At 31.8% G+C, this 22,230-nt stretch overlaps 2 protein-coding genes, 1 long non-coding RNA gene and 1 pseudogene across 8 annotated transcripts in view; 2 read left to right on the forward strand and 2 right to left on the reverse strand.

Annotated features, from left to right (window-relative positions):
• Positions 1-1,864: 1,864 nt before the first annotated feature.
• Positions 1,865-9,165, reverse strand: LOC145968453 (uncharacterized). Of its 4 annotated transcripts, XR_014437738.1 has the most exons (5): positions 6,046-9,165; positions 5,340-5,609; positions 3,261-5,221; positions 2,983-3,189; positions 2,233-2,910 (listed from the first exon to the last, which is right to left on the reverse strand). XR_014437738.1 is itself a non-coding variant. In XM_083093910.1 (4 exons), exons 2-4 carry the CDS (start codon positions 3,041-3,043, stop codon positions 1,897-1,899), a joined length of 480 nt encoding a protein of 159 aa, XP_082950036.1. In that variant the 5' UTR covers positions 3,044-3,189; positions 3,261-3,657; the 3' UTR covers positions 1,865-1,896. The 4 variants fall into 4 exon arrangements, 2 of the variants coding, with proteins under 2 accessions (XP_082950036.1, XP_082950035.1); XM_083093910.1 differs by lacking the exons at positions 5,340-5,609; positions 6,046-9,165 and adding an exon at positions 1,865-1,918 and having other exon boundaries at positions 2,514-2,910; positions 3,261-3,657; XM_083093909.1 differs by lacking the exons at positions 5,340-5,609; positions 6,046-9,165 and adding an exon at positions 1,946-2,150 and having other exon boundaries at positions 2,514-2,910; positions 3,261-3,657.
• A 1,230-nt stretch (positions 9,166-10,395) lies between these two features.
• On the forward strand, positions 10,396-11,050 carry LOC145968312 (uncharacterized). Its single transcript, XR_014437711.1, has 3 exons — positions 10,396-10,517; positions 10,608-10,808; positions 10,889-11,050. It is a non-coding gene; the product is annotated as an uncharacterized LOC145968312 (long non-coding RNA).
• A 1,457-nt stretch (positions 11,051-12,507) lies between these two features.
• Positions 12,508-22,230, forward strand: part of LOC145968310 (uncharacterized) — a 32,186-nt gene continuing 22,463 nt past the window's right edge. For 2 of the 3 annotated variants that reach the window (XR_014437709.1, XR_014437710.1), the window contains exons 1-2: positions 12,508-12,993; positions 13,076-13,253. Coding sequence is in view for 1 of the 3 variants with exons in the window: in XM_083093690.1 (XP_082949816.1) it covers positions 12,698-12,993; positions 13,076-13,253; positions 13,566-15,032 (1,941 nt within the window). In the remaining 2 variants the exon portion in view is untranslated. Of the gene's footprint in view, positions 12,994-13,075; positions 13,254-13,565; positions 15,405-22,230 lie in introns of those variants that run through there. The other variant, XM_083093690.1, reaches the window with a different exon arrangement.
• On the reverse strand, positions 15,622-22,077 carry LOC145968279 (uncharacterized; annotated as a pseudogene).

Here is a 22,230-nt window from a genome sequence, read left to right on the forward strand (position 1 = left end):
CATTTTTTTTTATTTGCTTAAAAAAAACTTTAACATCATAAAAATACGATAAACAAAGTTTTATACTCGAAAAAAATTTTTTTTTATATTTTTAAGCAATTTGAAAAAATTAAAATCTTCAGAAAATTTCAAGGATGTGGCTGTTGATAATGCATTTGGCTATCGATTAATTAATTTTGTAGCCGTGATGACTGCTATTTCTGAGTATGTAGTGTGCAAGACCTGCGGTACAAACATTAAATTTTCGGAGTCCAGCAAGCGTGGCCTAGGATTTAAAATTATTGTTTCTTGTGAAGTGTGTTAGAAAAGAAATACCTATATGTCCGTTTATAAATAATGGCTACGAAATAAATAAAAGAATTTGCTTGGCCATGAGATTATTAGGCATCGGCTTACAGGGAATAAAAAAATTTTGTGCTTTTATGGACATGCCGAATCCAATTTTTCACTCATTTTACGACTCGCTCGTAAATACTATATCATTGGCTACAGAGGCAGTTCGTACTGTAAGTGTGAAAAATGCAGCAAGACAAGAAAAAGTGAAAAGCATTGAAGAAGGACAGACTGAAGGAATTATGGTTTCTGGCGACGGCTCATGGCGAAAGCGTGGGTTTTCTTCTTTGTACGGACTTGTGACGCTCATCGGTTGGCACAGTCATTGATATCATAGTCAAATTAAAATACTGTAAGTCATGTGAATATTGGAAGAAAAAGACTGACACAGCAATATTATGAAGATCATGGAGGTACTAGGCTTGACAATAGGACCAAATTGTTATGAATTTTGCATTGAAGCTGATGCGGCGAGGATTTGTAACGCAGAGCTGTCGTTGTCCGATGTGGTAAAAGAGGCGCGCTCGGTTACAAAATCACTGAGGAAAGAGGAAGAAGAGGAAAATAGCAATTTAGAAGGACAGCTATATGGAGCTGGGATCGCAGACTAACGGTAAAAATTTTTTTTACTAGCAATTTTTCAATTTAAATGTAAAAAACACTATGCCAAACTTTAAATGCGTTTTTCTCGAAACGACTTTTTTCAAATCGGCTTGCAGCATAAGTCGAGCAATTTTTATCCGATTTACTTAAAATTTTAACTGTAGCTTCTTGATTTGATTTCGAAGAGAAGTACGTAGGGATTTTGCAAAATATTTGAAATTGCAAAAATTATTAACAATTTTCTGCGAATTTTTTCAGCGAAAATCGAAGTTTTTTTTCAAATGCTCGCTATTTTTTTAAAAATTAATATTTTTAAAATCCTCTACGTACTTCTCTAGCTATTTATATGTGAATTAAGCAGAATTTTTTTTTTGTTCCAGAATAAAAATTACTGAAGTTATGCTGCAAGCCCCGGACCAACTTTTTAAAAAGATGATTTTTTGGATATACCGCAGCGCCGCCATTTTGTAAAATTTATATTCAAAAAAAATTTTTTTTACACTAAAAGACATGTATAACATTATGATACTTCATTTTTTGAATAAATATTTTTTTAATTGAAAAAAAAAATACCAAACATTAGTGTCATTTTCGTACCTCTACAGTGGCATAAGGCCTTAATCGGAGCCGACCCGATGATCACGGACATCAGGGACGTAACACTTGCCCCCTCCTTAATGAATTGTCGTCCCGACAATTAAAGGCAGAAGGACTTTCCAAAATTTCCACTGAATCTCGTCGAATGTAGAGCTCCGATATGTCCTCTTGTCCTATTCTGAGCTGCTGCTGCAGATTACCGGACGACACATTTTCTTGGACTCAATCGACTTCTTCAGTATCGGTATTTCCAATGTTTTCTTCGTCGCATACAGAACTCCCGATGCATTTTCTTGTCCTACCCTGCGCTGCTGCCACAGGTTACCGGACTATAAGGTAAAGTACCCAGTAGTTGAACAGGTTTCAAAGTGAAACATATTTAAGTCTAATTTTAGCAAATAAAAATTGATTAATTCAATAAAATAAGTGTTTCTCATGAAAATATGGATAGTTTTGAATCTAATAACAAGCAAAAAAATCATAGATAATAAAATTTTTATATTTTTACAAGATTATTAAAATATACTAAAGATGCAGTAGTAGTTGAACAATCTATTCAGAGAAGCCGCAGTAGTTGAACATTCCCGGAGCATTACTTGAACAAGCATGAGATATAGCTAAAAAATTAGTCTTTTATTGATATCAGAGAATATTTATAAAGAATTAATAAATAATATCTATAAGAAATTAAAAATATACACAATACGTTCATTTAAAAATCAAAAATATTTTTATTTATATATTATTATTAATATTATAATTTTTATATCACAAGCAACTAACATAAAAATTTAAACCATTAAATCTAAACAGTTTCTTGTTTAATCTTCAGCGTTTGCTGTAAAACAGTTAACTCATGGAGTTTTATGGATTTTTCCAAATCTTTAAGTTTTAATTCAAGAGCTACTAATTTATTTTGAGATGATATATCATTCTTCACTTTCAGATCTTTTTTTAAGTTTTTAATGTCTACACTCAACTCTTTTTTTTGCTGCAACATTTGTTTTTTGACTTCACTGTACTGTTTTTTAACACTCAGTTCTTTTTCTTTGATAATTTTATTCTTGGTTCGATTTTTTCGTTTTTCTGACAATTCCTCTTCTTTTAATTTTTTGGCAGAATCTTTTTTTTCTAGAATTTCTAACATGTCATCAACAGTACAAGCAATCGGGATATTTTCATCAGATCTTTTTCGTTTCTTTTTTTTATTTACATTGAAATTTGGTTTGTGAAAAGATTTTTCAAAATCAGAGGTCGATTTTTCTGTAGATATAAGTGATAAAGTTTTCTCGGAACTTGCGGAAGTAGTTTCGTTATTATTGGTACACGAACTCTTTTGTTTATCCGAAATAGCAGAGTGACATGATAAGTCTAAAGCTGAAATATTTATTAGTTATTACTATACCGAAAACTATAAAAAATGATAACAATATTAAGTTTTTCACCAACCTTCACAACCATCAGACGTATTTTGAATTTCTTTCAATATTTCTGGATTGGTCCTTGCCATGATAGTGGTATCAGAAGAATTAGAAAATGTAGATTGAGATTTTGATGATGAATTAACATTACTATTGTCATGAATAGATGAATAATCTAATGCATTATCATGAAATATGTCGATTGAATTAATAGAACTCGGTACCTCGAAATTGTCTGCGAATAATTAGATTTGTCATATAAAAATAAAAAAAAGCTACAAAATTAATTCAATAGACCCATTTTACCTTTATGTAACAATTTAGATGAGGATTCATTGGGAAAAAAAACAATGTTTTGTTCAGTTTCTTGGATAATTTCAATGCTTAATGTTGGATTTGTTACAACATCGTATGCAAGAGAGCTGTTTTGCAACAAATCATCGTGGACAATATTTTCAACCTCTATTACTTGCTGAGGATCGAAAACTAAATTTTCATTTAGTTGCTGTGTATCTAAATTATTTTCTAAAGTAATAGAATCATTAATATAAATTAACTTATGGGTACTATCAGCTTCATTCAACCCTTCACTGTTACAACTTTCTTGCACGCACTCTTCACGATCCTTTATAACTATATAGAATAATAACTTATTTATAATATGTATTATCTTATTAAATATAGAAAAAAGTTACTTAAATCATAATATTGTACCACAAACTTGTGACAATTTTTTCCAGGCTTCAAAAAGTGCTTCCTGTTTAACGTCGCCAGTCCAAGATGCTTCCGACTCGTGTTTTTTAAATAATTCAAGTGTACTTGAAGGAATTATTTGACTTTCTAACACTTGTAACAAATCCATTTGGCGCTGAATGTTTGAATCCATTTCCCCAATATTTTCGCAGTTATTTGACTCACATGCTTCGGGAGTACTCTTCTTTTTTATGCTTTTGTTCAGGATATTGTAATCTACGGCATCAGGGTTGAATGGATATAATCCGCAAGCGCGAAAGCCACTTTGAATGGTTTTACTAAAATCGACAGCTTCTAAAGCTAATTTAAGGACCGAAGCAAACATCCATTTCTTAAAATCCACAACATTATTTTCAATTTTATATCTTCTATGTTCCTTTGCATATGAAGCCTTTAAAGGACGAAACAATGCAACGTCCAGTGGCTGAATGATATGGGTAGCATTAGGATATAAGGATATCAATTCGATCTGATTTTCTTTACAAAATTTCACCAGAGGTAATGTGCAGTGTGAGGAATGGCCGTCAACATAAAGAATCACAGGAAAGGGATGATTTTTCTCTTTCAGCCATTTGAAAAAAACATTTTTGATATAATAGTAAAAACTTTCCGCTGACATCCAGCCACTTTCGGTATGACCGACACCCCATCCTTTCGGTATGTTATCCAAAATATTTTTTTTGGGAGTAGTTTTACGATCAAACATAATCATAGGAGGTGCCATTTCACCAGAAGCTGATGCCGTTATCAACGTAGTTATACAGGCTTTTTCACTGGCACTTACTATTTGATATACTGCCTTTGCTCCTTTTGTTGTAAGAACCGTGTTGTCTTTGGGAACCATCATAAATGCGCTTTCATCTAAATTAAAAATTTGCTCAGGGCTAATAGATAGTAAACCTTTACTTGTCAAATTTTCTAGCACTCGAGAAAACCATCCACGAAGATCAGATTCAGTGACAGCAGCTCTAGTTGAAGTCAAATTTTGGGAAACCCTTTCAGCTAGTGATGGATGCCTTCGCATAAAAGCGTTGTACCAATGTTTACCTGGTCGGTTATTCTTGAAAGGATTTTTTTTCTTATTTCTTATTAAATAGTTTTGAACACAGTCAAAAAGGTGATTTTTTGTGACAGGAAAGCCTCTTTCAGCGCAGAATATAATCCAATTGACAATTTCGTTTTCTTCGTCATTATTGAGAATAGTTGACGGACCTTTTTTACACTCAACAGGTGTGAAACACCTCAATTTTAATGACAAAGTACTCTTTGGAACTTCAAATTTACGAGCAGCTTCAGAAAGTGTCATTGAATTACTAGCTGCTTCCATTGCTTGACACATTATTTCAGTGGTCCATAATTTTTCAGATTTTTTTATATTTGCTTTTTTAACTTTCCCACTGCGATTAGAGACTGTTTTTTTTCTTGCATTACACTGTAAATTAGATTTTTCTGCCGACTTTTTTTTCTGACGCTTAGGCATTTTGCTGTTATTTTATACCAGGAATCGTAAAGTTCTGAAAAACCAAGAAAAACACGATTTAAAGCCATTAACAATTTTTAATTTTACTGATTTTATCATATATAACTTGATTAATTAGCAGTAAATAATATTATTCACAATGTTTATCTTACCTGTGTCATGAATTGTTATAGGTTAGAACGTTGTCAATATTTTATTCTTACAAAATCAATAACTTTTCACTTCAAATTAGTTTTATTTATTGCACTAAACAATAATACAATCACTATAATATTATATTTATATAGTTTTTATCCGAAATAAGTAATTAAACTAGATTGCTTGTTATTGCACCGTAACTCTATTCACTCTGTTCAACTACTGCTGCGATGAGAAAAACATAGGACCGATACTTGAATATGTGACGCCATCTCGTTCAAGTTCTAGGTACAGGTTTGAAAATTGGGAGGTATAGTTAAACGATAAAATTCGATATTAAAAAAATATTTTTTGACCTTGCAAAAAATATATAATGTCTAAAAAAGACTATTTCATTTATTGGTACCATTTTTTTACTCAAAATTATCATATAACGTTTTTTTTGCTGGTTGCTTATTCTAAGCTTGAGTATCATTTTCATGACAAAAGTAGCATTTATCGGTTATTCTTAATACGACAGTATTCAAATTAGTCAAACTATAATTATTTCGATTTAAAGTTTAAAAAAGTTTTTCGAAATTAATTGCTAAGTCATCAAATAATGTTTAAATACTGATATTACTTATATTTAATACCAGGATTTTGTAATAATACAACTCATATAAATTTGTTCAAGTACTAATCCCATTTTTTGTGGTGTTCAAGTACTGGGTACTTTACCTTACATCTTCCTGGGTTCTTTCGATTTCATTGGCTTCGGAAATATATATCTCGATGTGCGATCTTCGGACAAGAGGGGGGGTATCTACCGTGGACCCATTGTCCAAAAAGGACTCCTCAAATCCCTGCCTCGGCATTTGCCCTCCGTCCCGCGGGAAAACCACGGCTCAAAAACCGCGGACGAGGCAGCCTTCAATTGAAGATCTTTTCCTCTAAGGTTTGACCAGATCACTCTGACGCGTCTTCATAATTTCTTCCCTTAAAATAAAAACAATATAACGAGTAATAAGCACTAACTTTTTTAATCCAAATTTTTCTTTTCGGGCCTCGGATGTAGAATCATTCCCTAATCAAAATAATTTGGGAGTCCCTCCCAAAATTCTTCGAGGAATGCTCAACCATTACAATACTCCAAATGCGAAAATACGAATACTCCCTTTCAAAGAAATAATAAGAATCAAAACAACCATTATTTAAGCAAACATCGGAGAGCAGAACGAATATCATCCCAGAATTCTAAAGAAGAATTACCTCTATGCGAGATATATCCGAGCCTGTCTTAATTTCACACACACCAGTTTTTTTTAAAATAAATTCTTTTAACATTTTAACATTCTTTTACAAACTTCGCGAATCTGACCGCGTGCGATCTAACCACTCCTACAAAACTACAATTATTATTTTTTAATATTGGAGCGACTTAGCTGTTTATCCGAGATTCTTTCGCTCGTTCCTACAGTCGTTCGCTGCGCAATCCTTGAATCGGGCATCGTCGCCCGGAACGTGATCGACTCCGCTGATAGTCCGGGAGTCGCGGCTCGCATCCTCTTCCTGACCAAAATTCCGGACGACAAATCTTGCTGTTCTGCCATCATTTTTCATTCGATAATTTTCTCTCGAGATGTCTTTTTACTTTCGGGATTCTCAAATCCCGGACGAGCCCCCAAAATGTTATGTCCGCGGAACGATTTATATCGAACGCGCGCGTCACAGCTAACGGCACTCGCGCCCACACTCGCGCACACGGAAATAAACACTCGTGTTTAAATAAGAACACAAGAACTTTAATGAACACAAGGGAACACAGAATGTAACAAGATATAACAATAATTATCACACGGGAAATCAAGATGCGTCCTTATAGCTTGACAGCTATTTTCCGACTCGACTGTCATTCTTCCTTATAAACAACTCTTGACAACCAGATGTTCTTGTTAATCGGAGCCGACCCGATGATCACGGACATCAGGGACGTAACAATATATATATTGTTGTGTCCGCGGAACGATATCTATCGATCGCGCGCGACAGAAGGATCGGCACCCGCGTACTCGCTCGCGCACACGCTCGCGCACTCGCGAATAAGAACTCGTATTTAAAAGAGAACACAGGAACTTTAATAACACCAGAATGCAACGGGATAAACAATAATATTAGCTCGAGAAATCGAGACGCGTCCGCGCAGCTTGACAGCTGGCTCCAGACTCAGCTGACTCTCGTTGTTTATAAACAATCTTCTTGTCAACGGGATCCGGACAACGGCAGGGCCGTAACGACTCGGGCGCGCGCGTAACACTGCCCCTCCTCTTCAAGATTGTCGACCCGACAATCAGCAAGGGGCTCGATAACTAATCCTCGCGGACTTCCAGGGACCCCGAACGATATCCTGCTCTCCCTGAGCTGTTGCTTCAGGTTATCGAGCATCGCTCCGACCAGGCCCCAATCCACTGGACAGACTTCCAATCGATTCCTTCCAGAGAGTTGGCCAGACCCTCAAGAATCGACTCCAGGGCAGCCTCCCATTCCAGTCATCTTCATCGTGCCCGGCGCAACTTTTCTTTTTTCCTGTCCTTATCTTCCCGTGTCTTTCTTCGGACAAGAGGGGGGTATCCACCGTGGACCCATCGTCCTAAAAGGACTCCTCAAGTCCCTGCCTCGGCATTCGCCCTCCGGCCCACGGGAAAACCACGGCTCAAAAACCGTGGGCGAGGCAGTCTTCTATTAAGATCTCCTCTTCAAATGTTTGTCACAGTAGACCACTCCGACGCGTCTCCAAAATTTCTTTCCTTTACAACAAAAACAATAAAACGAGTAACAAGCACTAAACTTTTCCATCCATAACCCTCTCCCCTCGGATGTAGAGCCATTCCCTAATCAAAATAACTTAGGAGTCCCTCCCATAATACTTCGAGGATTATTCTACCGATTACAATTCGCTCAAAGAAATAATTGGAACCAACACAACCATTATTAAAACAAACACCGGAAGTCACGAATATTGCCATCCAGGCATTCTAATGAAAGAATTATCCCCTATTCAAAATACATCCGAACCCGCCTTAATTTTACACACACCAGTACATTCCTTTTTAAAAGAATTTTTTTTAAAGGAAACATTTTTCAACATAACTTTTTTTAAAAAACAAATTACGCGTGCGGATTTGACCGCGTGCGATTTAGCCGCATTTTTAAATATTGGAGCGACTTAGCTGTTGTGAAGGCTGAGAACGGCTCCCCCGCAAAAGCTGCAGCTCATCATGCCGGCGAAGCATTGCGGCGATTTCCTCTTCTCGTCGTGCCTGCCCCTCGCGCATTCGCCGCATCTCGAACAACACGGCCTGTAAAGCCGTCGGCTCCGTCGCTGCCGATTCCGACGCCGCCGATTCCGTCGCTCTCGATTCCGACGGCGGCTCGGATTGCTCGCGCCTCCTCCTCTTCGCAGCTATCGTTGCCATCGCACAAAATCACTGCGTGTCCGTTGATCCCGGACGAGCCCCCAAAATGTTGCGTCCGCGGAACGATTTCTATCGATCGCGCGCGACACAAGGATCGGCACCCGCGTACTCGCTCGCGCACACGCTCGCGCACTCGTGAATAAGAACTCGTATTTAAAAGAGAACACAGGAACTTTAATAACACCAGAATGCAACGGGATAAACAATAATATTAGCTCGGGAAATCAAGATGGATCCGCGCAGCTTGACAGCTGGCTCCAGACTCAGCTGACTCTCGTTGTTTATAAACAATCTTCTTGTCAACGGGATCCGGACAACGGCAGGGCCGTAACGACTAGGGCGCGCGCGTAACACTATATATATTGAAAAATATATTGAAACATATATTGAAAAATAAAAAGACAGACAATTTACAGAAATAAAGATTATATTTTGAGAAAAAATTTTTAATGTATTAATTATTTTGCACAAAAATTGCATGATCTTTCTTTATAACGCACAGAACAAAATTGAATGGAAAAATATTGATGAGGAATCGTAAAAAAAAACCGTATAAATAAGTAATTGATGATACCTGTTTTTTGTATCGAAATAGCTTAGATCACTTAGTTTTTGTATGGTTTTATATGATTTTGTTCAATATTTTTTCGTTCCATTCTGATAAAAACTATAAAGAAACTAAGGACTATAAAGAAATACATCTTGAAATATTTCAACAAATATTTAGAAACATTTTAAAAATATATCCTTTGTGATATTTTATAAGATATTTTGAAATATTTATGAAAGATTTCGAAGATATTTCAAGGAATATTTCAAAATTTTAATTTCCTGGACATCAACCTGTTTTTTATGTACTTGGCGTCGCGGTAGCGTCGCGACGCCAAGTACATAAAAAACAGGTCCGAGCATTGAGTTGAGAGTCACTGTTCTCGACGCGGCGCTACCAAGTAGCTTATCCGGAATTTCACGTAAAATAAACTTTCGATTAAGATATTTAATAAACTAAAGCCGTAATAAAAAATCTAACGACACTTTTATTATACAATGTGAATATAAGCTTTCGATTGCGACCAATTTGAATAAAATCGGTGCAGTCAATCCTGAGAAATGATGATCGAATATCAGAATTGTGACATTTTTCGTTTTTCTCCAGGTTCAGACTCACGTACATATGTTCGCACGCACACACGCAAAGCGAGTTTGTCCCTTAAGCGGCGTTCACAGCGTGCGTATACGATTATTGCTTCGATATGTACAATGCTTTAAGAGAGAAAATCATATGCGTGCATACGTGTGATATGTATATGTATGTGTGTACGTACGTGTGAGAGATTAATTTATTGAAGTATAGTGCGGAATAGTGTAAAACAAGGAAGAGAAGTGACAGGTTAAGCAGTCAGATTATTTGTTTAAAAACACAGATTATAAGAAATAAATAAGAGTAAATAAATAAAAGTATAGTGTAGAACAAGGAAGAGAAGTAGTGTGTAATAATAGGTTTGTTTTTTATTCCTGCACTGAACTGAACTAGTTCTGCACTAGAACTGAGCCAGTGCAAGCGAGAACTAAGAGTGCAGACGGGAGTAGAAAACGATACAGTGTAAACTAGTGTAAAGCAGTGCAAAAATATGGCGCGCCACATTTTGCCTATAGAATTGATAGATTTATCCGATGAAGATGAAAATATAAATCCAATTCCATCATTAGAACCAATTTTAATTGAAGAAAATGATGGTAAGAAATATTATTGTATGCTGAATTAGTATAATATAATATATTAATAATATAAATGCGCAAATTCTAACCTATTAATAAACTTTTCAGAGCATAATGAATTGGAGATATTACATCCACTGTTTCGATTAGTTAGAAGGGTCCAACATATAAAAATACAAAATTATATCGAAAATATTGTACATAATTATATTGACAAGGATTTTATAATGCATTTTAGATTGTCGAGAGAAATAGCATACGAATTAATAAATCGATTTAATGCATCAGATATATTTACTTCTATACAAAGTAAGAATATATTTTTAAGAGGAAATGATAATAAAATTAACTAATAGTTAATATTATGAAAAAATTAATTTAAAAAATAGTTTTACAAAAAGGTATGTCACAAGGAAAGTCACTGGTGAGAAACATATTTTATGTTATTTATGGTTCGTTGGACACGAAAGTGGATCTTATCGGGATATAGCTGATCGATTTGGTATTGCAATAAGTACGTTGTACCATATAATAACGAGAGTGACGGACTTTATTATGTCATTGGCACCTAGCATTATACGATATCCAACACAAGTGGAAAGAGAAGAAACCATGACTTATTTTCTTGAAGAAAAAGGATTTCCTGGTGTAATTGGTAATGTATTTATATTTCAATGTTTTGTTTTTTGTTTAACATGTTTTACTTATTATATATTGTTTTTTTTAGGTGCTATAGATGGTTCTCATGTAAGAATTGATAAACCAGTGGAAGATGCTGACTCTTATATAAATCGAAAGCAGTATTTCTCAATACACGTACAAGGAACAGCTAATCACAAACTAAAATTTATGGATGTCTTTATTGGGTACCCAGGATCTGTCCACGATGCCAGAGTTTTAAAGAATTCTACTATATATAATGATTTACATGAACTTTGTGGAGGTTAGTTGAAAATAGAATATTATAAAATGAAAAGCTACAAATTAAATATTAAAATCTATTTTAAATGTTATGAATATTTTTCCAGATAATTTCTTGTTAGGAGATAGCGCATATGCTTGTCTACGACAACTAATAGTTCCGTATAGAGATAATGGACATTTGACAAGAAACCAAAGAATTTTTAATCAAAAACTAAGTTCGTGTAGAGTAATAATCGAAAACACGTTTGGGTGTTTAAAGCAGAAATTTCGCCAATTGTACCATTTGAAACTACGAAATATCCCACGCATGGTACGTGTTATATGCGTGCTGTGTTTTACACAACCTGGCCAACATCGAAGACTTACAACTTTTTGAAGCAGCGTTAAGGTGCCTTTACATGGGAGCGTCTGAGCGTCGAGCGTCTGCGCAGAAAACCATTACCAAACTATTGCGCAGATGAATCCTGTGCAATGGTCTGGTAATGGTTTTCTGCGCAGATGCTCGACGCTCAGACCAGAGAGAAGTCTGAGAGCGGCCATGCCCCTGATTTAGGTGGAACCCGTATTTGAAGCGCCTCTATGTCCATAAAACGTGGACATTGAACTACATAGCCATGTCCATGAAACTTTTCAAAGGGTAACATGCTATGTCCACGATTTGTGGTTCTGTTCCGTGCTATATGCACAAAGTGCCGGCAATATGACTGCAAAAATATGAATGCAAGACAAGTTATGTATACATCTTTAATGTAAATAAGATTTGTGGTCTCTCTTTCTCCATATATATATATATATATATATATCGAGATTTATACTAAAAATAGCTATATACAATATATAGAAATTTATTCATAATATGACTATACTTGAAAATAAGATATTTTTTACCAGACTATTAATAAATAATTTATATATTTAAAGAGAGAGAAAGTTTGATATTATTTTCAATATAGATCCTACACATTTCTTAAGAATAAAAGTTCTAAATAATAAAGATGTATATATATATATATATGTATATATACACACACACACGCGCGCGCGCGCGCGCGCGCGCGTGTGTGTGTGTGGTATATACGTATGTATGTACGTATGTATGTATAAAAGCAATGCGAAAGTTACGTGAGGAAGCGAGAAGGACAAGTAAAATAACAATAAGAGCGAACGAGATAGAAATAGCACGAGCAGGGTTGGGAACGTATCATACCTTATGAATCATACATAGGTATCCTACGTATTATACTAAGTATGATACGTGCCTTAGTTTCATACATATGTGTACGTATCATACATTACCTAACCTTTATTTTAGATCAACCAAACGTGATTTGCGTTGGCGTTATGTGATATTGCGTATTATGATTTATGATATTGTCATTGTCAACTACTTATGTGCAGAGTTGTTATTAAAAAGTGTAATAATGAATAAGGGCGGAAAACCCAGACATTCTTTTTGGATAGAAGGAGCTTTTATTGAAAAGAGGAACGAAAAAGGAAAACTAATTGCAAAATGCAAAGTTTGCAATAAAATCTTAGAGAACACTGCAATTAATCGTCTAAAAGATCATAGGTTAGTATTATTTAATTATCTATTATATACATATAAATAGATTATTATTGAGATTTCTAATAATTATATTAAATATTAATAGAAAAGAATGCCGTTATGAATCAACTGAATCAACTAATCTTGAAACTTCTGATCATGCTAACGATGAAAATAATTATGACTCTACATTGGATGAAGATTATTTAGATGACCACAATAATGTAACTTTAAGGAAAAATCCAAAAATTGTGTGTGATGATGATAGACAATATCAGGATCAGGTAAAAAAATTATTTTATTTTTATAATATAGACACTCAGTCAAATGTTATTAAATTTATGATATTGAAATATTCAAAAAAGCGAGGATTCTCAACTTCTGAAAAAACAATCATAAATTATATACTTGCTTTTCCGAATCAGCTACATACATGCTACTGCTATTACTAACTTTAACCTTATACTTAATTTTTTATGATATACTGTAAGTCAATATATTTTATCCAACAGTTGATTTAATATTACAATCGTAATTTGGAAATTATATATATATATATATATATATATATATATATATATTTTTTTAATTTACAGGCACATACAATACATGAAGATCTACAGTTATCAGTAAATTCTCAATTTTTGCAAATACACAAAAAAGATACTGAAACAAGTGAAGTTAACAAGCGACAAACCAAAGTAAAATCGTTTATTGATAATATTACGAATAGCGAACGTCGAAAAATAGATAAAGCCTTATTATATTTTTTTATTGCTTCTAAATTGGATTTTAAGGAAATGGAATCAGTATATTTTAAGGATTTTTTAAACGTTATTAGACCTGCTTATACAGCGCCCAACAATAATTATCTTTTAAATGATGTTTTAAATGAAGCTCAAAATGTTTTTACAATTGACTCGTTAAAAGTTAGATTAATTCCGGTATTATTAGTGTTAAAAGTTGACGAGTCTACAATAATAAGTCTACTTCGCAATATTGAAAACAAATATGTGTTTGTCAATGTAAATAAGTGTACTGAAACTAATGAATATGAATTGAAACTTAGTTTAGATATATTTATTCGTGACTGTATAAAATATATATACGAAAGTATGAAATTAAAAATTCATACGGTTGTTCATAATTTGGAAGTGACAATGTCGGATAAAATTAATGTCAATTTAGAAAATATTGAAACAGAAATTTTGATTTTTCAGTGTCACATGCAATATATAAGATCAATACAGAAATGTCTTATTCGTCCTGAGTTAATAACAAAAGTAAATAAATTATTAGAGGCATTCAAGTGCATGGAATCAAATATTATAAATTTAGGAGGGACAAAAATCGTATTGTATAATTCTAATTCATGGGATAATTATCGTGCTGTTCTTGAATCATGCTTAAAAAACTTAAAAAGTATGAGAGAGATTGTTGGGCAAAGGTTTAAGGTTACCACCGATATATTGCAATTGGTATTTGATGATTTCTTTGAACAAGAAATTGAAGAGCTTATTAGGTTTTCTCTAGAAATCGAAAATTTGAAAAGTAAAGTATTAAATATACAATGCAATATTGCAGACGCTATTCAATATTGGTTTCAATTTATGAAATCTGATAAAAATATGCAATATACTGATATTCTTAATAATATATTCAAATCTATTGTCAGTCCTATTCATTTAGTAAGTAATTATTTAAATCCTAAGTATAAAGGTCATATTTTTATGGAAAAGGATGAGTATGCTTTTACACTTGAGGAGTTTTTTATTGATAATTTGTCAGGAGAAGGTATGACACAGTATACGAAATATATGTTACAAACGGAAATATTTTCCAAATTATTTGACAAAAATATTGATGATGTAATGGTGTTTTGGACAGTAGCAGAACGTAAATATGGGGAATTAGCAAAACTTGCACAAAAGCTACTTCAAATTCCTGCATGCGTTCCTTATACAAATATGAACAAGATTACTCAGAATAATTTAACACAAGATCAGCAAGAGAAAATTAAATGTCTTTTTTACACTTTAAAATTAAATGAAGCAGAAAGCTAAAATTATAAATTTTTAATATTATTTAACTTTAGCATATACATATGCAATTACCTGATATAACTTTATATATTTATATATAATAATATTATATTTTTGTTTTATTATTGTTTCATATTTCTGAAACTCACCAGTATTAATAAAAAAATATCATTTAAAAAGTATTTTTAGTTTTGTAACAAATAAAAAATGTTATCTCAAATAGATCACAAAATATTAATTAGAAAAATAAATACTTTGTTTTTTGAGTAATATATGTGATACTACAATAAATTGTATCTTTTTTATTTTATTGCATATATATGTTTTATAATAATATATAACTGTGTAATATATAACTATGTTTTTGTGATATTAGTGAATATTTTAGGTCCTAAGATATATGAGAAACAAATTATATGTAAAATTATCTTGTGATACATATAACATATAAGTTAAACTAAAGATACAATACAAATAATATATACGAATATGTAAACATTGATCTGTGATCTAAAATGTAAGAATATAAATGTATTGTTTTTTTAAATATGTCATGCATATTTTGTACAATAATACTCTGTTGTGATACCATAATAAAATAGTCAAACACTTCTAATTCAAATAATTTTTGTTGATTTTGTAAATTTTTATTTGCAAATTTAAAATAATTTAAATAAAAAATATTAATAATCATTAAATAAACATATTAATCAAATGGATCTAAAAATACATTGTTTTGACATAATTCAGAATGTTTCTCCATAGTCTTCAGTGTATAGTATATATCGACAAGTTTTTTAGACTTTTCATTCAATAGTCGATTTCGCAAGAACGAATGAACAAAAGACCAATTGGAAAATAATCTTTCTAATTCAGCAGAAGAGGCAGGAATTTTTAATAATTTTTTAGCAAGTGCTGAAAGATTAGGAACCCTTCTTTCACACATTGCCCAAAATACATATGGATCTGTAATTTTCTTGTTAAATAATTTAAAAAAAATACCTGTTTTATATAAATATGCATCTAACTCATTTATTCCTTCCTGATTTAATTCTCCATTAAGAAATTGTAGTGCTCGCTCTAATTGTTCTGCAGATAATTTTTCACTTTGATAAGATGGATGTACAAGATTAGCTGCCATTCCTATTGGTCGTATAGCTTTTTTTAAACGTTCTGTAAGTAGATGTTTATGAAATTCATCGGTTGATGGTATTGTTAATGTTAACCATAATTGAGTTGCATCAGCAACATTACATGTTGAGCTCTGGCATTTATTTATTAACATACAAACTGGATATTTCAACTGGACAAACTTAATATTTCGACATACTGCTTTAATTTTAATTCAAACTTTTGATCTTGGAGAAGTTCCAAAACCCTTGCTTTTAAAGGATATGAAGCTGTTGATGCTATATTTCTCATTATGTTCAAATTTTGTAAGGTACATTTGAAGGCATCTCTATAGCTACTCCATCTAGTTTCGCAAGCTAACTTTATTTTACTACCACCTTTATTTATAATATCACGCTGTAGACCAGGATTTTTGAATTCCTTTAAAAGCGCATTAACTTCATTTGCAAATTCTCCATCTACTAAGGATTTGGCTAATAAATTACCACTATGACTGTTACAAGTTGAGTACCACAAGTTACTCCTATTACCCATACTAATCATAGGTGAAGCATTATCAGATACTATTGCAAAAATATTTGTGCTACATAAGTCTTTTGACAATTCAATTGCACTATTAACAACTTCTAATAATAGTTCTGCATTTTCTGAACGTCCTGTTATATCATATGAAATATCAATAAAAAATTGCCTATTATAATCTGCATTATGAATAGTGCATACGACATGCTTGCTATTTGCCGCAGAATTTTTCCATCCATCAATAAGTAATACACAGTCATTATTTCCCAAATGTTTCTTGCGTTCAGTAACAATTTCTTCATGAACTTTATTTAATAAATTATTAGATAAGAATTTCCTTCCTGGTAAATGATAGTGAGGATTAAGTGCAGCTATTAAATTTTTAAAATGTATTGATTCAATAACTTTAAATGGTATATTGCATCCAAAAAAGAATTTTGCAAGAACTATATCAATGTCGTTTTTTGACTGAACTGGTGGATTTTTTGGTGGTACAGGTCCACATTGTCCATATATTTCAGAAACAATCTATAAACATATATTTTGATATAAGACGAATTTTTATAATTGCATCATTATTGATCTATATATGTATATACACATAATAGATTAATGCATTAGTAAAATAGCAAATATTAGTAAGCAAATAATAGCAAATATATATATATTGCACTTACATTTTAAATATTACTTCTTTTTTGATTTTTATTTATAGACTGCATGTTAAATCATAAGCTTTGTCCAAAACTTAAAGCCAAAATTGACTGTCAGCTGGAAATCTAACAGTCAATTTAGATAGTGTTCTGAAATTAACTGCCTTTTCAGTACTGGCAGTCAATTTCGGAACACAGCCTTAACATAGCCATAGTTTCATACGTATCCTACGTAGGATACTTCTGGAATGCGTATCAAACCCAACCCTGAGCACGAGCAACGAGGACTCGAGCTCGAGAATCGGATTTTCCTTGCGCGCTATTATTTTCCTCTCGCTCGCATCTATTACTGTCTCGCTCGCTCCTATTACTGTCTCGCTCGCTCCTATTACTGTCTCGCTCACTCCTATTACTGTCTCGCTCGCTCTCGATTCTTGGGTCCGCTTATCTTTCCGAGTGTCTATCACGATTGTCAAGTGTGACAAAGAAAGTAAGACCATGAGTAGAGAGCGAGCGAGATGACCTATCATCAAAGAGTTCCGAAGTCTCTTACAATCGGTTTCTTCGCTTCCTCTATCCATTCGCAATTCACGAAAATGTAAACATTTTATAAAATAAAAATTGAAACTTTTATTTCTAATTTTATGGGTTTGACAGTAATTTTAATGAATTAATGAGATTTTTGCGATTAAAATGATATCAAACACGACGTAAATCGGGTAATTTTTAATTAATCTGATAATAAATATTTTATTATAATTATATAGTTAATTAAATTTATGCGATTTATATCGTGTTTGGTATTATTTTAATCGCAAAATTCTCATTATTCTATTAAAATTACTTTCAAATGAATAAAAAATGCATTTTATTTTTTGACATATATTCGTGAATATTATAAATGAAGTCTCGTGTAAGAAACTTCGGAATCTGCGGCATCGGGAATTTTTTCGTTATTTATAATAATATACGACTTTAAATTGCCATAAAATAAAAACTAAAGCTTTTATTTTGTTTGATCTTTTTTGATTAAAAGGGATTAATAAAATTCTTGCATTTAAAATGACATCGAACACAATATAATTCGGATAACTTTTATTTATTGTTATATAAGTAAAAGAATGTTTTTAATTGAAAATTATTTGAATAAAACATTGGGTTTAATGTGATTTCAATCGTAAAAATCATATTAATTCTAAAGTTATGTTCAGTAAGATAAATTAAGTAATGTACAGTGCAACAATTTATACAATATAATAATTTATACCATGTAGTCTTATTTTCAAAATTATAGTTTAAATTAGACTATTAATTTATTAAAATAGAACTTATTTAAAATAAAAATTTATTAAAATAATTATGAGAAATTAAATGTTTTATTGTATACATGTGAACATTGTATATATAATAATCTTAATTTTATTTTATAATTACAATTTTATCTTAATAAATTTTAATAATCTGATTTAAACTGTAATTTTGAAGAACACTTTAGTGCATTGTATAAATTATTCAATACACACACACACATATATTTGTGTGTGTGTACTTATTTGTAAGAACAAATTAAAATTTATTACAAATTTATGTCTGTAATATTAATATATTTTCAATAAGAATATAAGATGCAAAATATTTTGCATTTAAATATGTGAAAGAAATATATAAATTATTTTAATATATACAGGGTGTCGCAGACCACCCGTATCAGCCGAATATCTCAAAAACTGAGCGCGGCAGACAAAAATATTTCAGACAAAAGTTGTAAGGTTTCAAGTAATGCATTACATGGTGATATCAGTATGACCTTGAAGAGTGTTTTTAAGGTCACGTAAAGGTCACCTTGAATTCTGTAAATGGAAACCCCAATTTTTTATTGCATATTCTTGTAGCTTATCTCGAGGGCTTTCCAAAACACTATAATAAAATATTTTTCCCTCAAGTACTTTTTGAGTTATAAGGCTTGAAATCATTTCTTAATTTTACATAAACCGTAAAATATCTTGTAAAATATTCATTTTTCGATTATCTTATATTAATACTTTTATGTACAAAATAATGAGAGGAATCAATTGGTGTAAAGAAAACACATAGTTGTTTCGAAGAAAAAATATGTAATTTGCAATTAACAATTACATATTTTTTCTTCGAAACAACTATGTTTTCTTTACACCAATTGATTCCTCTCATTATTTTGTACATAAAAGTATTAAGGTAAGATAATCGAAAAATGAATATTTTACGAGATATTTTACGGTTTATGTAAAATTAAGAAGTGATTTCAAGCCTCATAACTCGGAAAGTACTTAATTAAAACTAACTTAATTATAGTGTTTTGGAAAGCTCTTGAGATGAGCTACAAGAATATGTAATAAAAATAGCGAATTCCAAAAATTCAAAGTATAAAAAAATAGCGAATTCAAAAATAGCGAATTTAAAAAATCCAAAGTGATTTTGCCCTGACCTTGACAACACTCTTCAAGGTCATACTGATATCACCATGTAATGCGTTACTTGAAACCTTACAACTTTTGTTGGAAATATTTTTGTCTGCCGCGCTCAGTTTTTGAGATATTCGGCTGAAACGGGTGATCTGCGACACCCTGTATATACACACACATATATATATATATATATATATATATATATATATATATATATACAGGGTGACCCATTTTAACTTAGGCAGCCAAATAACTCGAAAAATAAGCAAGATAGAGAAAAATGTTTTAGACAAAAGTTGTATGGTTTCGAGGGGGCCATAAGATGGTATCATTGGTTTGACCTTGAAGAGTCATTTGAAGGTCACGTGAAGGTCACTTCAATTTTTTTAAATGGAACATCCTATATATTTTTGTACATTCTTGTAGCTCATCTCGAGAGCTTTCCAAAACACTATAATTAAGTACATTTTCGTTAAGTACTTTTTGAGTTATGAGGCTTGAAATAATTTCTTAATTTTACATAAACCGTAAAATATCTTGTAAAATATTCATTTTTCGATTACCTTACCTTAATAGTTTTATGTACAAAATAATGAGAGGAATCAATTGGTGTAAAGAAAACACATAGTTGTTTCGAAGAAAAAATATGTAATTTGCAATTAACAATTCCATATTTTTTCTTAAAAACAACTATGTGTTTTCTTTACACCAATTGAAAATTATTAAGGTAAGATAATCGAAAAATGAATATTTTACAAGATATTTTACGGTTTATGTAAAATTAAGAAATTATTTCAAGCATCATAACTCAAAAAGTACTTAACGGAAAGGTACTTAATTATAGTGTTTTGGAAAGCTCTCGAAATAAGCTACAAGAATGTACAAAAATATATAGGGTATTCCATTTAAAAAAATTGAAGTGACCTTCACGTGACCTTCAAATGACTCTTCAAGGTCAAACCAATGATACCATCTTATGGCCCCCTCGAAACCATACAACTTTTGTCTAAAACATTTTTCTCTATCTTGCTTATTTTTCGAGTTATTTGGCTGCCTAAGTTAAAATGGGTCACCCTGTATATATATATATAATAAATTAAAATAAATTGTTTCACTGCACAATATATAGACCATTTAATATTAATTATATTGAACATATTTAGACCAGGAGACGTTATGTGAACACCACAATTGATAACATTGAAAATGTATTAGAAACTAAAATTTTTATATTACTTAATTTATCTTACTGAACATAATTTTAAAATTAATATGATTTTTACGACTAATTGTAAAATCACATTAAACCCAACATTTTATTCAAATAATTTTCAATTAGAAACATTCTTTTACTTATATAACAATAAGTAAAAGTTATCCGAATTATATTGTGTTCGATGTCATTTTAAACGCAAGAATTTCATTAATACCTTTTAATCAAAAAAGATCAAACAAAATATAAAAGCTATAGTTTTTATTTTATGGCAATTTAAAGTCATATATTATTATAAATAACGAAAAAATTCCCGATGCCGCAGATTCCGAAGTTTCTTACACGAGACTTCATTTATAATATTCACGAATATATGTCAAAAAATAAAATTGCATTTTTTATTCATTTGAAAGTAATTTTAATAGAATAATGAGAATTTTGCGATTAAAATAATACCAAACACGATATAAATCGCATAAATTTAATTAAATATATAATTATAATAAAATATTTATTATCAGATTAATTAAAAATTACCCGATTTACGTCATGTTTGATATCATTTTAATCGCCAAAATATCATTAATTCATTAAAATTACTTTCAAACCCATAAAATTAAAAATAAAAGTTTCAATTTTTATTTTATAAGATGTTTACATTTTCGTGAATTGCGAATGGATAGAGGAAGCGAAGAAACCGATTGTAAGAGACTTCGGAACTCTTTGATGATAGGTCATCTCGCTCGCTCTCTACTCATGGTCTTACTTTCTTTGTCACACTTGACAATCGTGATAGACACTCAGAAAGATAAGCGGACCCAAGAATCGAGAGCGAGCGAAACAGTAACAAGAACGAGCGAGACAATAATAGGAGCGAGCGAGACAGTAATAGGAGCGAGCGAGACAGTAATAGGAGCGAGCGAGACAGTAATAGGTGCGAGCGAGAAGAAAATAATAGCGCGCAAGAAAAATTCTCGAGCTCGAGTCTCGTTGCTAGTGCTATTTCTATCTCGTTCGCTCTTATTGTTATTTTACTTGTCCTTCTCGCTTCCTCACGTAACTTTCGCATTGCTTTTATCATACATACGTACATACATACGCATATACCCCACACACACACACACACACACGCGCGCGCGCGTGTGTGTATATATATACATATATATATATATATATACATCTTTATTATTTAGAACTTTTATTCTTAAGAAATGTGTAGGATCTATATTGAAAATAATATCAAACTTTTTCTCTCT

Source organism: Camponotus vicinus, unplaced genomic scaffold (genome assembly GCF_025532165.1).
Source record: "Camponotus vicinus isolate PSW18456_S1 unplaced genomic scaffold, iyCamVici1.0 SCAF_3, whole genome shotgun sequence".
NCBI lineage: Eukaryota > Metazoa > Arthropoda > Insecta > Hymenoptera > Formicidae > Camponotus > Camponotus vicinus.